The sequence below is a fragment of the Bombina bombina genome, chromosome 2 (assembly GCF_027579735.1).
Source record: "Bombina bombina isolate aBomBom1 chromosome 2, aBomBom1.pri, whole genome shotgun sequence".
In the NCBI taxonomy this organism is placed as follows: Eukaryota; Metazoa; Chordata; class Amphibia; order Anura; family Bombinatoridae; genus Bombina; species Bombina bombina.
The window spans coordinates 851,706,568-851,725,065 of NC_069500.1; the positions used below are offsets into that span (position 1 = coordinate 851,706,568).

An 18,498-nucleotide genomic window follows, 5' to 3' on the forward strand; every position below is an offset into this window, starting at 1 on the left:
CATCAGATCTATTTCTGGGGGACTTCACATCTGTACCAATTGAAAAACACATCTGACTGGAGAAACCACTCTCCCGGATGTAAAGTCTGACGACTGAGATAATTCGTCTCTTGGGATATGAATCACAGAAATTTGACAAGAGTTGGATTCCGCCTAAGAAAGTATCAGAGAAACTTCATTCATTGCTGAAGGACTGCGAGTCTCCCCTTGATGATTGACATATGCCACTGTAGTGATATTGTCTGTCTGGAATTGAATATAAAGTTCTCTCTTCAATAGAGGCCAAGACTGAAGAGCTCTGAAAATAGCACGGAGTTCTAAAATATTGATTGGTAACTTCACCTCCTGAGGTTCCCAAACCCCTTGTTCTGTTAGAGACCCTCAGATAGCTCCCCAACCTGTAAGACTTGCATCTGTTGTGATCACAGTCCAGGAAGGACAAACAAAGGAGGCCCCTTAAACAATAAGGTGATGGTTTAACCACCAAGACAGAGATTGTCAAATGTTGGGACTTAAGTATATCAACTGTGATATCTGAGTAAAATCCCTGCACCATTGGTGCAACATACAAAGCTGAAGAGGTCTCATATGAAAATGAGCAAAGGGGATCACGTCCGATGCTGCAATCATGAGACCTAAAACTTCCATGCACATAGCCACTGAAGGGAATGATAGAGACTGAAGGTTTAGAAAAGCTAACACTAACTTCATTTGTCTCTTTTCTGTCAAAGAAAGAGTCATGGACACTGAATCTATCTGGAAACCTAAAAAGGTGACCTTTGTCTGAGGAATCAAGAAACTCTTTTGTAAATTGATCCTCCAACCATGTCTTTGAAGAAACGTCACAAGTTGTTTCATGTAAGATTCTGCTAAATGAAAAGATTGAGCTAGTACCAAGATATCATCCAAATAAGGAAACACTGCAATACCCTACTTTCTGATTACAGATAGAACGGCACCGAGAACCTTTGAAAAGATTCTTGGAGCTGTCGCTAGACCAAATAGAAGAGCAACAAATTGGTAATGCTTATCTAAAAAAGAGAATCTCAAAAAACGATATTTGACATCATGAATCGAAATATGAAGATAAGCGTCCTGTACGTCTATTGTGTACATGAGATGACCTTGCTGAACAAAAGGCAGAATAGTCCTTATAGTCACCATCTTGAAAGTTGAGACTCTTACAAAATGATTTAAAGTTTTCAGATCCAGAATTGGTCTGAATGAATCCTTCTTCTTTGGGATAATGAACAGATTTGAATAAAGACCCAAACCCTGTTCATGTAGAGGAACTGGAACAATCACCCCTGCAAGCTCTAGGTCTGAAATACACTTCAGAAAAGCCTGAGCCTTCAGGTGGTTTGTTGGAACATGGGAAAAGAAAGAATCTTCCCACGGGAGGTCTTATTCTGAAACCTATTTGATACCCCTGAGAAACAATATCCTGAATCCACTGATTTTGGACAGAATCTTCCCAAATGTCTTAAAATAATTTTAGTCTGCCCCCCACCAGTTGAACTGGATTGAGGGCCACACCTTCATGCAGTCTAGGGGGTTGTATTTGGTTTCTTATAAGGCTTGAACTTATTCCAATTTGTGTATGGTCTCCAATTGGAACCAGAGGCCTTAGGGGAAGGAGTGTTTTTTTGTTCCTAAGACTGACAAAAGGAACAAAAACGATTGGGAGCTTTAATTAACCCTTAGATTTCTTATCTTGGGGCAGAAAAACTCACTTACCCCCAGTGATAGTGGAGATAATAGAATCCAATTGAGATCCAAATAAATTATTACCTTGAAAAGATAATGATAGTAATCTAGATTTAGACACCATATCTGCATTCCATAAAGCTCTTCTAGATAGAATAGCTAAAGACATAATTTAATATCAATCTTAATAATATCAAATATAGCATCACAAAGGAAGTGATTAGCATGTTGAAGTAAAACAACAATGTTAGACAAATCAGGATCCAATAGCTGCTCTGCTAAATTGTCCAACCAAAAAGTTGAAGCAGCAACAACATCAGCTATAGAAATAGCAGGTCTAAGAATATAGCCAGTATGTAAATATGCCTTCCTAAGATAAGATTCAATCTTCCTATCTAAGGGATATTTAAAAGAAGTACTATCTTCCATAGGAATAGTAGTACGTTTGGTAAGAGTAGAAATAGCGCCATCAACTTTAGGGACTTTCTCCCAAAGCTCTAAATTAGACACAGGTAAAGGATACATTTTTTTAAACCTAGAAGAAGGATTAAAAGAAGTACCAGGCTCAGACCATTCCTTGGTAATCATATTAGAGATAGCATCTGGAATTGGAAAAACTTCAGGAGCAACCTCAGAAGTTTTAAAAACAGAATTTAAACGTTTGCTATTCTTGTTATCAAAAGGACTAGATTCCTCAATACCCAAAGTAAACAATACTTACATGTATTCCATCTTAAAAAGAAAGTAAGATTTATAAATTTCAGAGTCTGAGCCAGAGAAGTCCTCATCAGCAGACAATACTTCAGTATACTGTTGGTCAATACAAACTTCTTCAGAAATATGAGAAGTAGGAAGAGACCTTTTACATTTATTTGAAGGCGAAATAGCAGTCATAGCCTCTTCTATGGCTGCAGCAATATCATCGTTTATATCTACAGGAATATTATGTAAATTAGACTGTGAGGGTTTAACAGTAGATGTATTTGTACTTATAGAAACTTTATCAGCATGAAACAATTTCTCATAACAAGTGCCACATACTTGAGCTGAAGAAGGAAGATCAGCAAATTTACAATATACACACTTAGCTATGGTAGATTTGTTTTCAGGCAACTTGGTTCCTACAGTAACATCAAAGGCAGGCTCAGTTTGAGACATCTTGAAAAATGTAACAAAAAAGAAAAAATAACATTTAAAAAAAAAAATCAAATTTCCTCAAAATAGCAGTTTCAGGAATGGGAATAAATGCTTATATGAAAAACAAAAATCAAATATCATAGTCCTCTGTAACAAATGAAAGCAGAGAGCAAAAGAGGGAGAGACTTAATATAACTAAATTTTTGGCGCCAAAAATGATACAAACAAAGATGACGCAAATTCTGAGAAAAAAACTTTTGGCGCCAAGGTTTAACCATAAATTACACAATTCGCATAACAGCCACGAGTTTGCGCCAAAAAAATTGCGTCAACAAAGACGCAAGAAATTACGTGACTCGTGTCACAACAAAAGCAACCTTCGCACCAAAAATTCTGCGCCAAAAATTATGCAATAAATAGAATTATTTTGTGCCATTGCGAGCCTAATTTTCCCGCAAAAAATTGAAAAAACAGACCAAAGTTATAACTTGCTGAAACCTTAGGTAAGTAAAAAATATACTAAATTTCTCCCAACATAATTTTCCATGCTGAAACTGTTAGACTGCAAAGGGAAATAAACATAGAACTGACTCATGGCAAATATATGCAATATATATTTAAAACTTTAAAAATATAAAGTGCCAAACATAGCTGAGAGTGTCATAACAAAAGATATATACTTACCTGAAGACACCCATCCACATATAGCAGACAGCGAAACCAGTATTGAAACATATCAGAAGAGGTAATGGTAGAGGAGTATAATGTTGATCTGTAAAAGGGAGGTGCCAGATGAATCCCCACGACCGAATTTACAGAGAGCCTTAGAATAGATTTTCCATAGGTGAAAACATGACATCATCAGGCAATACTCCCTTCACATCACTCAGACAAACACTGTACTTTGAGAGGAACTGGGCTTCAAAATTCTTAGAAGCGCCTTTCACATAAGAAATGTAAGCATGACTTGCTTCACCATTCTCCAACGAAGGCAAAGTTTGTAAAACTGAAGTATGAGTGAGGTGGGAGGTGTATTTATAGGTATTTTGAGGTTTGGGGAACTTTTCCCCCTCCAGGTAGGAATGTATATCCCATACGTCACTAGCTCATGGACTCTTGCCACTTACATGAAAGAAATATATATATATATTTTTTTTTTTTTTTTAATTAATATATATTTTTTAATAGGGTCAGGATTGTCAAGAACAAAAGTGAAGCTTATATACTTATTGAAAATTGACAAGAATGTTGCTGGACCATTATTAAATAATGTAAATTTAAAGCCTTTCCCACCTACAGAAAACCCACCTTTAGAGTAACAGTAGAGCAACAGCGTGAGCGAATCTTTCTGCATGCATTTTTTTCTTTCTGAGTGCATTATATGCTATCCGCATGCATTTTTTTATTATTATTAAAGGACTGGTAATGTATTGTTTGCCAATGAATACAACAAATAGGGAAAATTAGTTTTTTTACATGCACATATTCTACCTGTAACTAGAGGATCAGGATTTTTAAATGTTCTCAGGGATAACTTCTTGTCACAATTAATAGAGGAGCCAACTAGGAGTAAAGCTATATTGGATTTAGTGCTATCAAACAATACAGATATAATATCAAACATAGAAGTTAAAGAACATTTGGGTAACAGTGATCATAAAATGGTCACATTTGAAATCTCTTTTCATATGCAGTGTTTTAAAGGCTTAACTAAGACTTTTAATTTCAAGAAAGCAAAATTCAACGATTTAAGGAAATCATTAAATAATATAAATTGGGACAATGTATTTTCTAATAAAAATACAGAGGATAAATGGATAATATTTAAAAATTTGTTAAATAAATATACATATCAATACATACCATATGGCTATAAAAATAAAAATAAAAAAACTAAGCCGTTATGGCTAAATAAAAATGTGTTAAAAGAAATTAGGAAAAAACGTAGGGCATTTAAATTATTAAAAGAAAATAGTACAGACTCAGCATACAATATTTATAAGGAATGTAACAAAGCATGCAAAAAAGCAATCAAATTAGCCAAAATTGAAAATGAAAAATTAATTGCCAAGGATTCTAAGTCTAACCCTAAAAGGTTCTTTAAGTACATAAATAGCAAAAAATCTAAGGAGGATAATATAGGTACATTAAAATGTGTGGAGGGTAGCATGATAAATAATGACAGGGAGAAGGCTGAGGTACTAAACCAGTTTTTTTTCTTCAGTATACACAAGAGAGGAACCATTGAATGATACTTTGGAACAGAATAGAACATGCCAGTCCATACCACTAACTGGGTTTTGTTTAGAGGATATCAGGAAAAAACTAAAAAATATTAAGGTAAATAAAACTCCAGGCCCGATGGAATACACCCAAGGGTGTTAAGTGAACTTAGCACTGTTATAGACAAACCTTTACTCTTAATTTTTCAAGACTCATTATCCTCAGGCATGGTACCCCAGGATTGGCGTAAAGCTGATGTGGTGCCACTCTTCAAAAAGGGAAGCAGGGATGATCCAGGAAGCTATAGACCAGTTAGTCTGACATCAATAGTGGGGAAGATATTTGAAGGGATTATAACGGATTATATTGATGAGCATATTCGTGTAAACAAGATTATGAGTTCTAATCAGCATGGCTTTAGGAGAAATAGATCATGTCAAACTAATCTAATTAGATTCTACGAGGAAGTAAGTAAAAATATAGATAAAGGGGAATCAGTTGATGTGATATACTTAGATTTTGCAAAGGCATTTGATACAGTGCCACATGAGAGATTAATGCACAAAATTAACCCCTTAATGACCGAGGACGTGCAGGGTACGTCCTCGGTGTGGAAAGCAGCTGGAAGCGATCCTGCTCGCTTCCAGCTGCTTTCCGGTTATTGCAGTGATGCCTCGATATGGAGGCCTCCTGCAATAACGCTAGATGGCCATCCGATGCAGAGAGAGCCACTCTGTGGCCCTCTCTGCACCGGACATCGATGGCCGGTATCGTTGGTGGGTGGGAGCCGACTTGGGAGGCGGGTGGGCGGCCATCGATGGGCCGGGTAATGTAGAGGGGGGCGGGATCGGGGGCAGAGCCGATGGGGGCGCGCACGGGCGCGCGCGCGTGCACGGGGGCGGCGGGCGGGCGCGTGCACGGGGCGGGAGCGGGTGGGAACGCTACACTACAGAAAATATAACTGTATAAAAGTTTGAGAAAGGGGTATTTTAATGGGAAAAAAAATATAAATCGAAGGTATCTAGGAGGGGGTGGGGGGTTGGTCTTTGGTGGGGCAGGGTGCTACACTACAGAAAAGGGGAAAAATTTAAAAATCACCAATTTTATTCTAAACTGGGTACTGGCAGACAGCTGCCAGTACCCAAGATGGCGGCCATTAAGACAGAGGGGGAGAGTTAGAGAGCTGTTTGGTGGGGGATCAGTCAGTTTGGGGGCTAAAGGGGGGTCCTACAGAGCAGCATATGTAAATATGCCTTTTCTTTTAAAAAAAAAAAAGCCCAAATATAGCTTTTATTTTAGTACTGGCAGTTTCTGCCAGTACTTAAGATGGCGGGGACAATTGTGGGGTGGGGGAGGGAAGAGAGTTGTTTGGGAGGGATCAGGGGGTCTGATGTTTCAGGTGGGAGGCTAAGCTCTACACTAAAGCTAAAATTAACCCTGCAAGCTCCCTACAAGCTACCTAATTAACCCCTTCACTGCTAGCCATAATACATGTGATGCGCATTTAGCGGCCTAAGTACCAAAAAGCAACGCCAAAGCCATATGTGTCTGCTATTTCTGAACAAAGGGGATCACAGAGAAAAATTTACAACCATTTATGTCATAATTGCACAAGCTGTTTGTAAATAATTTCAGTGAGAAACAAAAAGTTTGTGAAAAAGGGAACTTTTTTTTTTATTTGATCGCATTTGGCGGTGAAATGGTGGCATGAAATATACCAAAATGGGCCTAGATCAATACTTTGGGTTGTCTGCTACACTAGAATAAAGCTAAAATTAACCCTACAAGCTCCCTACAAGCTCCCTAATTAACCCCTGCACTGCTGGGCATAATACACGTGTGGTGCGCAGCGGCATTTAGCGGCCTTCTAATTACCAAAAAGCAATGCCAAAGCCATATATGTCTGCTATTTCTGAACAAAGGGGATCCCAGAGAAAAATTTACAACCATTTATGCCATAATTGCACAAGCTGTTTGTAAATAATTTCAGTGAGAAACCGAAAGTTTGTGAAAAAGTGAACGATTTTTTGTATTTGATCGCATTTGGCGGTGAAATGGTGGCATGAAATATACCAAAATTGGCCTAGATCAATACTTTGGGATGTCTTCTAAAAAAAAATATATACATGTCAAGGCATATTCAGGGATTCCTGAAAGATATCAGTGTCCCAATGTAACTAGCGCTAATCTTGAATAAAATGGTTTGGAAATAGCAAAGTGCTACTTGTATTTATGGCCCTATAGCTTGCAAAAAAAGCAAAGAACGTGTAAACATTGGTTATTTCTAAACTCAGGACAAAATTTAGAAAATATTTAGCATGGGTGTTTTTTGGTGGTTGTAGATGTGTAACAGATTTTGGGGGTCAAAGTTAGAAAAAGTGTGTTTTTTCCATTTTTTTCTCATATTTTATAATTTTTTTTACAATAAATTATAAGATATGATGAAAATAATGGTATCTTTGGAAAGTCCATTTAATGGCGAGAAAAACGGTATATAATATGTGTGGGTACAGTAAATGAGCAAGAGGAAAATTACAGCTAAACACAAACACCGCAAAAATGTAAAAATAGCCTTGGTCCCAAACGGACAGAAAATGGAAAAGTGCTGTGGTCATTAAGGGGTTAAGGGACTGGGAATAGCTGAAAATGTTAGCTCATGGATAAATAACTGGATAAAAGATAGGGAGCAACGAGTAGCAGTAAATGGATCATACTCAGATTGGACAAAGGTAATCAGTGGCGTCCCCCAGGGATCAGTACTGGGCCCTGTTCTTTTTAATATTTTTATAAATGACTTGGAGCAAGGATTAAATAGCGACATCTCTATTTTTGCAGATGATACTAAGTTAAGTAAGGTCATTAGGTCAGAGCAGGATGAACTCTCTTTGCAAAGGGATTTGCTAAAATTAGAACTATGGGCAAGTGAATGGAAAATGAGATTTAATATGGAAAAATGTAAGGTTCTACATTTTGGAAGTAAAAATAAGCAGGCTATGTATTTTTTAAATGGGACAAGACTTAGCCAAACACAGGAGGAAAGGGATTTGGGAGTAGTAATAGATAACAAGCTAAAGATGAGTGCACAATGCAGGGCAGCGGCTTCAAAGGCTAATAAGATACTAGCATGTATTAAAAGAGGCATTGATTCAAGGGAGGAAAGCATAATTCTGTCATTATATAAAGCCCTGGTAAGACCTCACCTTGAGTTTGGAGTGCAGTTCTGGGGACCGATTGCTAAAAAAGATATTGCAGAACTAGAAAAAGTTCAGAGAAGGGCCACAAAGCTAATAAGGGGATTGGAGAAATTAACCTATGAGGAGAGGCTAGCCAAACTGGGTCTGTTCTCTTTAGAAAAAAGGCGCTTGAGAGGTGACATGATTACTTTATATAAATATATTCAAGGCCCATATACAGAGATGGCAGAAGCTCTTTTTATTCCAAGAAAATTGGTTCTGACAAGAGGTCATAATTTAAGGTTGGAGGAAAGGAGATTTAATCTCCTGCAACGGAAACGTTTTTTCACTGTAAGAGCAATAAAATTGTGGAACTCATTACCAAAGGAGGTAGTGAATGTCAATACCATAGATACATTTAAAAATAGTCTGGATACATTTCTGTATATAAACAAAATTCATGGATATGATTGCTAGTATTAAATGGGTCACATTTTAATGGGGTTATTTAAGCTTAACTGGAGCTTTTTGTAAGTATTTTAGATTTGTATAGGTTGAACTCGATGGACTTCAGTCTTTTTTCAACCTTATCTACTATGTTACTATGTTACCATGCTTGGGTATTGGTGACATTGTGTCAGTAAAAGACTGAGCGCTAGATTACGAGTGGAGTAGTAGTTTTCGCTTGTGCATCGCAAGCAAAAAGATGAACTTGGAATATCACAATGGCATTACTATGATCCCCCATAGACTTCAATGGAGTGTGAGAGCTTCTCTCTTTTAATTTATGCAAATTATGACTCTTAGGGAAGTCTCCCGAAGTGTGATGCGGGAACCCAGACGTGGACCCGTTGCTCAGTGTGCCTAGAGGGGTATGGCTGCACATCACTGACGAGGCCGACACTAGGCCGAAACGTACGTCTGGGGTTTTGCTGTCTCCCTTGTTCAGAGAGGGATTGCCTGGTATTTCGGGGCTGGACTGTACTGTGAAGTCAGGATCAGACTGATGTGCTACAGGAAAGTTTTTCTCTGTGAAAGGCACATTTTGAGCAAAAAGAGGCTGCTTCTTGGGTGGTAACTAGCAATAGAACAAGCTATTATGCTATTGTTCATTCCCAGGTTGAGCGCTTCTCTCTTTTATTTATTCAATGGAGGGTGATGAGTGGAAAAAAACAAAAACTAAACAACCAACAAGTCATGCAAACTCAATCGCATTTTCTCAAGTGTGCTAACCTTTCACAAAATATTAAAATTTCACATTTGAACCTTCTTCACCTAGCAGAATATGTTCTATTTATATATATATATATATATATATATATATATATATATATATATATATATATATATATATTTGGTACAGTATATATGGTTATATCTATTTAAAAATATTTAGAACATATTCCCCTCTTTGGAATGTGAAACATTTACAGTAAATACAAAGTTAAAGCAAACAAGTCATGCAAACTCAATCGCATTTTCTCAAGTGTGCTAACCTTTCACGAAATATTAAAATTTCACATTCGAACCTTCTTCACCTAGCAGAATATGTTATATATATATATATATATATATATATATATATGATTCAGATTGAGCATGACATTTTAAGCAACTTTCTAATTTACTCCTATTATCAAATGTTCTTCATTCTCTTGGTATCTGTATTTGAAATGCAAGAATGTAAGTTTAGATGCCGGACCATTTTTGGTGAACAACTTGGGTTGTTCTTGCTGATTGGTGGATACATTCATCCACCAATAAAAAAGTGCTGTCCAGAGTTCTGAACCAAAAAAACCCTTAAATACATTATTTTTCAAATAAAGATAGAAAGAGAATGAAGAAAATTTGATAATAGGAGTAAATTAGAAAGTTGCTTTAAATTGCATGCTCTATCTGAATTTACAAAAGAAAAAAATTGGGTTCAGTGTCCCTTTAACAACAATTTCAGACCATTTTGGGTTACATGTCATGATTATGAAAAAAATCAGACTTCCCATACTTTCTAACAATAGCCATGGCATCTTGGTAATTCTGTACCATGTTTCTTGGACTACCTTGGAATGTAGATGGAAGTATAACTGCTTTGCCTGTAAGTAAGCCCTGGTCTGCAGCTACACTTTGAAGATGGTCCATGAGACCTGTATACTTTTTATCCCTCAATTTTGACTGATTTTGTCTAACATAGTTTAAACAATAACCTTCTGTCTTAAAATATGCATCTACAAAGTATTGCTGAGTCAATTTACCAGCACTCAGAAATGGGTTAAACTCGTCTCGGATGGAAAGAATCTACCCATAAAATTGCTTTTGGGTGACCCTTTCTCTTAGCTTTGCTAAGGATTTAATTCTTATATTTTTAACAGTAGTAGGGTTGTAATTAAGTTTCATTTTAGGTGGCCAACTTTGGTCCCCAAAAGGGAAAAGAAGTGGATACAACATTGGCTCCAAATTTGGATCTAAAATACTTATCCTTTCTGGGGCTTTTTTCTGTCAGCCGTATAGAATCAGTCCAGGATTGGACCCAACTGCTTGCGTGAAAAAGAAAAACACACACTAGCACGCTGAGAGGAAACCAGGACGTGACCCACTCAGGAAAATATGAACAGGTTAATTTGTAGAAAAAGAAGACTGTACTCACAGATGCAGGTATTTGGATTGGAGTTTTAAAACAGGCAGAGGATACGGCAGTTGAGAGATCAAATGAAGCAATGGACAATGTCCCTCTAATCAAGTACAAGGATGAGGCAGCAGATTGGTCAGGAAAAGCAATGGTCAATGTCCCTTTAATCAAGTATAAGGATGAGGCGGCAGAATGGTCAGGCAAAGCAATGGCCAATGTCCCTTTAATCAAGTATAAGGATGAGGCGGCAGAGTGGTCAGGCAAAGCAATGGTCTGTGTCCCTTTAATCAAGTATAAGGATGAGGCAGCAGAGTAGTCAGGCAAAGCAATGTTCTGTGTCCCTTTAATCAAATACAAGGATGAGGAAGCAGAGTGGTCAGGCAAAGCAATGGTCCGTGTCCCTTTAATCAAATACAAGGATGAGGCAGCAGAGCGGTCAGGCAAAGCAATGGTCAGTGTCCCTTTAAGCACTTTATTAAATATGAATATTGCATAAATATGATTTGTCATGTTTTCAGCTACTTGAGTGCAAAGGGCTATTTATTTGTGTGTTTATATGCGTATATATGTCTGTAAAATACATATATATGCATATAAATACATACATATGTACACACATATAAACATAAATATACATACTGTACATATACATATTTAGACATATGTATGTCTATGTTAAAGGTGTTTTCAGTCCTTTTTTTACTAACACCTGAGACCTCATATCTTTGAGCCCTTAAATCTTTTTAATGCAATATTTTTAAATTTTTTATTTTTTAGTGTTATTACGATTGTAACTGTACTTTTAAATATAATTTTGATGTCTTTTGTGCAGCGTAACAGTTACTTTGAGCTCTGAAGTCGCGCTATCCCGATGCGCATTAAATTTAATTGAGCTCGAGCAAACTCGTTACCTTTTAACTCGTAATACACGCAATACTTCCGACTTGCACAGAGAGCCGCGATAAACCCCTTTTGCTTGCGCGCAACAGTTAGTGTGCCACTTGTAATCTTGCCTTGGGGTAGATTACAAGTGGCACGCTAACTGTTATGTTTCTATTTAAAATTAAAAGGCAAATACGCTTCATTTTGGACTTTTCTTTAAAATCTCAAATCTAATACTTTAGATATTTTTATCTTTGGATTCCTTTATCCATATCATTCATCATGTAACAAATGTATATCTTTTTATAGTAATAATACTGAATAAAAAATGTGGCACTAATTTATAAATTTTGCTTGGAATATCTTACCTCAGTTATAATTTGTTTTGTTACTGCATTGTCAGGTGTATAGAGTATCTTCCCCATAAGCAGAGGTTTGAACGTATTCCATAAAAACTTTAAAGATGTTGTATTCTCAAAAGTAGATATAAGAGAGCTGCAGAAATTATCTACAAATTGAAGAAAAATTGGGAACATTTACTACAAATAAAAGCCTGGTATAAAAAATGCTTGAAACAGACAATTTTTAAGTGCATTTCATTTCTACAATAACAAAATTGGAGTAAAAACAGATCTGTAATTTATATTATAGAAATTGATGTACTTAAATGTAGCTTTCTATATACTGTATATCATTGATTTCCAAGCAAGCCGTTTTTGTACTTTGTTGCTTTAAAGTTCATAAATTATTTTTATATTCTGAGTTGGTTTGCTTTTTAGAAAATAAAACCATTTGAAATGAATTTCTATCAAACATTTCAAGTAATAAACCAGTTAGTGAATTTTGTGTAACCCTAAGCAACATTTTTATTGAAATATTATATTACCCTTGCTGGGCTTTTAAGTTTTAAGTTAGATATTATTAAAATTGATTTATGATTGCTTTTGAACAGAAAAAATAATGATAATAGCAACATGCTACCAATCATCATGTTTTTTTTAAAACAGAAGCAATGGTGCATTTTGGGTAAATATGCAAATGCCATCAGGGTAACTATAATTTAATTGGTTGATTACAATGTCTCATATTTGCATGATGAATAATATCAGTGCTTTACTATGTTAACATGCTGACAAATACATGTTATAACACATACAAGTGTAATTTGACTTGGAATTTTTTATTTATTTTTTAGAATTTGTCTAAGGCTTTCAGATTTTGCTGGCTCAAAATATAAAAAGAAAAAATACACTATCTTTCCATTTTAAGAAATGCATTAACAATGATTTTGAAAAGTTAAAGGACATTGAGAACTACATTAATGTATTCATGTATTCACATCTTTACATAAGTGTTTTTAATACAAGATTCAATCATAGAGAAATGTCCTTTGTAATAAAAATCAAAGTACTTGAATATTCTGTAAACTTTAGCCATTTTATATTCTGTTTCTTTAGGCTATTTGAAAGGAAATGAAACCCAAACATTTTCTTTTGTAATTTCGGTAGAACATTCACTTTTAAATAACTTTTCATATTACTTTGATTATCAAATGTGTTTTGTTCTCTTGGTATCCTTTGTTGAAGAGCAGCAGTGCACTACTGGGAACAAGCTGAACAATTTGGATGACCTAATGAAAACAGACATATGTGTGCAACCACCAATCAGCAGCTAGCTCCCAGTAGGGCATTGCTGTTCCTGAGGCTACCTAGGTATTCTTTTCAAGGAAGATAATGAAGCAAATTAGATACAAAAAAAGTAAATTGGAAAGTGGATTAAAATTGCATTATCTATCTAAGTAATAAAAGTTTAAAGGGACAGTCTATTGCAGAATTTTTATTCTTTAAAAAGATAGATAATCCCTTTATTACTCATTCCCTAGTTTTGCATAACCAACATAGTTATATTAATAAACTTTTCATCTCTGTTATTTCCTTTTATTTATCCTCTGCCGATGCCCCCTTAATTCAGTTCTTTTGACAGACTTGCATTTTAGCCAATCAGTGCTGACTCCACGTGAGTGAGCACAAAGTTTTCTATATGGCACACATGAACTAGCGCTGTCTAGCAGTGAAAAACTGACAAAATGCTCGGAGATAAAAGACGGCCTTCAAGGGCTTAGAAATTAGCATATGATTCTACCTACTGTAGGTTTAACTTTCAACAATTGTTCAAAATTTCATGTCCTATCGGAATCATGAAAGTTTAATTTTGACTAGACTGTCCCTTTAATGGATTATTTTGGGAATATGGATGCTTTCAGCAAATTTGACTAATTAAAGAGCCCTGGTAAACCAGGTTAAAAATCTGAAAGTTCATTACATAATTCTAACCATGCTGTCATCTACTTACAAAGTATGTCTGCCTAGCAAGCAATGTGTTTTGATTGGTTGTATAGAGACACAGACAATAGACATTATCACTTACCATCTAGGATATCAATTCCCATAAAATTGTCTGAACTGCTGGCTGATGAACTTCTGTTAGGCATTTCGCTTGGATCCGTTCCACACAAAAACATATTAATATAACTAAGGGCTCCAGCAACTGAATTGTCCATGGCTCTTGTGCTTGAAGTGTTTAGGGATTTCATAACATTTATAGTCTGAAGGTTACTCATCTGCAATATAAAATAATATGTTAGCTTCCTATAAACTGTAAAGTATGTTTTATATACTAAAAACTAGATTATGAGTGGAGCGCAAAATTGCGCTTTTGCAAGCGCGATATTTGTGCTCCACTCAGTAATACCAGTGCACGCAAATGTGCGCTGGTATCACAAGTTAGGTGCAATGTGAACGCAACCTCACGTTTGCATTGCCTGGAAGCTTTGCGCTCACAAGAGCGTGATTCCATAGGCTCCAATGGGAGCCTCGTTTTGATGCCATAAAACACGGCAGAGAACCTAAGCACAGCGCAGGGGGTAAGTCGCACAGCGTTGGACAGCAAATTAAAAATATAAATGTATATGGATATATACGTATATATATATTTATGTGTTTATATGTGTATATACACAAATTAACATATAAATATATTTATGTATATAAGCATATATATTTACAGTGAAATCACGGTCCCCATAGACCGCAATGTAAAGGCACATTTCAGTGCCGTTTGTTTCTAACATCCTCTCCCTTTTACCCCTCATATCTTTTTTGTGCCGTTATTTAAAAAAAAAAAATTGCTCATATTTTTTATTTTAATAAAGAAACTGTACACTTTATTTGGGGGGGCCTTTTTTAATTAACCAGAAGACTGGTTAATCGTCCTAAGTGCAAAGAGCTCCTGCGAGCTTGCGAGAGCCACTTGTAAAGGCTAGTTATTTAACGTGCGACCATAAAAGGAAAATTTGCCCCTTTACGGGTGCAAGTTAAATTAGCGCTCCACTTGTAATTTAGCCCTAGATCAGTTAGAAAATGATATTTAATTAGTTTAATGAGAATATTTATTTACTACAGTCAACAAACTAAAAGTGCTTATTTAAATACTTGTGTTATATTTGTTCCAGTTGGTTAGGTGTACTGAATTGCCATACATGCCATTAATCATGAAAAATAGCAATCTGTTATTATGGTTATTATATTTATATATAATTTATCAGTGTCTTCAATTTAGCTTAGACACTTAAACACCAGACTCTGCTGGTTTATATATCACTATAACTGCTGTTAGATTGGTCTCCTCTTTAGTAGTAATTAGGCCTGCAGAGCCTAATGTGGCATTTCAAATATATTCTTCTTCTTCTTTATGTGATGATGATGATGATTATTATCATTATTAATAATATTAATAAGAATAATCACAATGTGATGTGTAGCCACACATAAATCAGGGTTTAGGTTTGACTACAGCAAGAAGAAAACTTTAATTTAAAGGACCAGTAAAAACAGTGTAATCAACAAATGCATGATAAAAAGACAATCACTGAGATTACGAGTTTGGCGTTAGCCTTAAAAAGCAGCGTTGAGAGGTCCCAATGCTGCTTTTTACCTAACGCTGGTATTACGAGTCAGGCAGGAAAGGGTCTACCGCTCACTTTTCTTCCGCGACTCAAGGCTACCGCAAATCCCCTTACGTCAATTGCGTATCCTATCTTTTTAATGGGATTTTCCTAACGCTGGTATTACGAGTCTTGGAAGAAGTGAGCGGTAGACCCTCTCCTGGCAAGACTTCTACCACATTTAAAAGTCAGTAGTTAAGAGTTCTATGGGCTAATGCCGGAACATAAAACTCTTAACTAAAGTGCTACAAAGTACACTAACACCCATAAACTACCTATTAACCCCTAAGCCGAGGCCCCCCCCACATCGCAAACACTATAATAAAATTATTTAACCCCTAATCTGCCGACCGGACATCGCCGCCACTTTAATAAATGTATTAACCCCTAAACCGCTGCACTCCCGCCTCGCAAACACTAGTTAAATTTTATTAACCCCTAATCTGCCTGCCCTAACATAGCCGACACCTACTTACATTTATTAACCCCTAATCTGGCACCCCCAACGTCGCCGCTACTATATTAAAGGTATTAACCCCTAAACCTAAGTCTAAACCTAACCCTAACCCCCCCTAACTTAAATATAATTTAAATTAAATAAATTTAACATAATTAAATAAATTAATCCTATTTAAAACTAAATACTTACCGATAAAATAAACCCTAAGCTAGCTACAATATAACTAATAGTTACATTGTAGCTAGCTTAGGATTTATATTTATTTCACAGGCAACTTTGTATTTATTTTAACTAGGTACAATAGTTATTAAATAGTTATTAACTATTTAATAACTACCTAGCTAAAATAAGAACAAAATTACCTGTAAAATAAATTCTAACCTAAGTTACAATTACACCTAACACTACACTATCATTAAACTAATTACCTAAACTACCTACAATTAATTACAATTAAATTCAATAAACTAAATTACAGAAAAAAATTACAAGAAGTTTAAGCTAATTGCACCTAATCTAAGCCCCCTAATAAAATAAAAAAGCCCCCCAAAATAATAAAATGTCCTACCCTATACTAAATTACAAATAGCCCTTAAAAGGGCCTTTTGCGGGGCATTGCCCCAAAGTAATCAGCTCTTTTACCTGTAAAAAAAAATTACAATACCCCCCAACATTACAACCCACACACCCCTACTCTAAAACCCACCCAATCCCCCCTTAATAAAACCTAACACTATCCCCTTGAAGATCACCCTACCTTGAGCCGTCTTCACCCAGCCGGGCACAAGTGGTCATCCGATCCGGGCAGAAGTCTTCATCCGATGGGGCAGAAGAGGACATCCAGACCGGCAGAAGTCTTCATCCTATCCGGACAGAAGAGGACATCCGGACCGGCAAAAGGCTTCATCCAAGCAGCATCTTCTATCTTCTTCCATCCGACGAGGAGCGACTCCATCTTGAAGACATCCGGCGTGGAGCATCCTTCCAGCACGACGGACTAATGACGAATGACGGTTCCTTTAAATGACGTCATCCAAGATGGAGTCCCTCAAATTACGATTGGCTGATAGGATTCTATCAGCCAATCGGAATTAAGGTATGAACTTCAATCCGATTGGCTGATTAAATCAACCAATCAGATTTTTCCTACCTTAATTCCGATTGGCTGATAGAATCCTATCAGCCAATCGGAATTCGAGGGACGCCATCTTGGATGATGTCATTTAAAGGAACCGTCATTCGTCGTTAGTCCGTCGTACTGGAAGGATGCTCCGCACCGGATGTCTTCAAGGTGGAGTCGCTCCTCGTCGGATGGAAGAAGATAGAAGATGCCGCTTGAATGAAGCCTTCTGCCGGTCCGGATGTCCTCTTCTGCCCGGATAGGATGAAAACTTCTGCCGGTCTGGATGTCCTCTACTGCCCCATCGGATGAAGACTTCTGCCCGGATCGGATGACCACTTGTGCCCGGCTGGGTGAAGACGGCTCAAGGTAGCGTGATCTTCAAGGGGGTAGTGTTAGGTTTTATTAAGGGGGATTGGGTGGGTTTTAGAGTAGGGGTGTGTGGGTGGTGGGGGGATTGTACTTTTTTTGCAGGTAAAAGAGCTTATTACTTTGGGGCAATGCCCCGTAAAAGGCCCTTTAAGGGCTATTTGTAATTTAGTATAGGGTAGGGAAATTTATTTATTTTGGGGGGCTTTTTTATTTTATTAGGGGGATTAGATTAGGTGTAATTAGTTTAAAATTCTTGCAATTCTTTTTTTATTTTCTGTAATTTAGTGTTTGTTTTTTTTCGTAATTTTGCTTATTGAATTTAATTGTAATTAATTGTAGGTAGTTTAGGTAATTAGTTTAATGATAGTGTAGTGTTAGGTGTAATTGTAACTTAGGTTAGGATTTATTTTACAGGTAATTTTGTACTTATGTCGTTATTAAATAGTTAATAACTATTTAATAACTATTGTACCTAGTTAAAATAAATACAAACTTGCCTGTAAAATAAAAATAAATCATAAGCTAGCTACAATGTAACTATTAGCTATATTGTATCTATCTTATGGTTTATTTTATAGGTAAGTATTTAGTTTTAAATAGTAATAATTTATTTAATTGTAGTTATTTTATTTAGATTTATTTAAATTATATTTAAATTAGGGGGTGTTAGGATAGGTGTCGACGATATTGGGGCAGCAGATTAGGGGTTTATAAGTATAATGTAGGTGGTGGCGGTGTCCGGAGTGGCAGATTGGGGGTTAATAGTATAATGCAGGTGGCAACGATGTCGGGGGCGGC

The 18,498-nt window shown here is 36.3% G+C and overlaps 1 protein-coding gene across 1 annotated transcript in view; it reads right to left on the reverse strand.

Annotated features, from left to right (window-relative positions):
• Window positions 1–18,498, reverse strand: part of LOC128649747 (phospholipid-transporting ATPase ABCA1-like) — a 2,013,556-nt gene that overhangs the window by 1,563,296 nt on the left and 431,762 nt on the right. The window contains exons 9-10 of the mRNA XM_053703184.1: window positions 14,173–14,365; window positions 12,114–12,253 (exon numbers count right to left, since the gene is read on the reverse strand). Coding sequence (XP_053559159.1) covers window positions 12,114–12,253; window positions 14,173–14,365 — 333 coding nt within the window. The remainder of the gene's footprint in view (window positions 1–12,113; window positions 12,254–14,172; window positions 14,366–18,498) is intronic.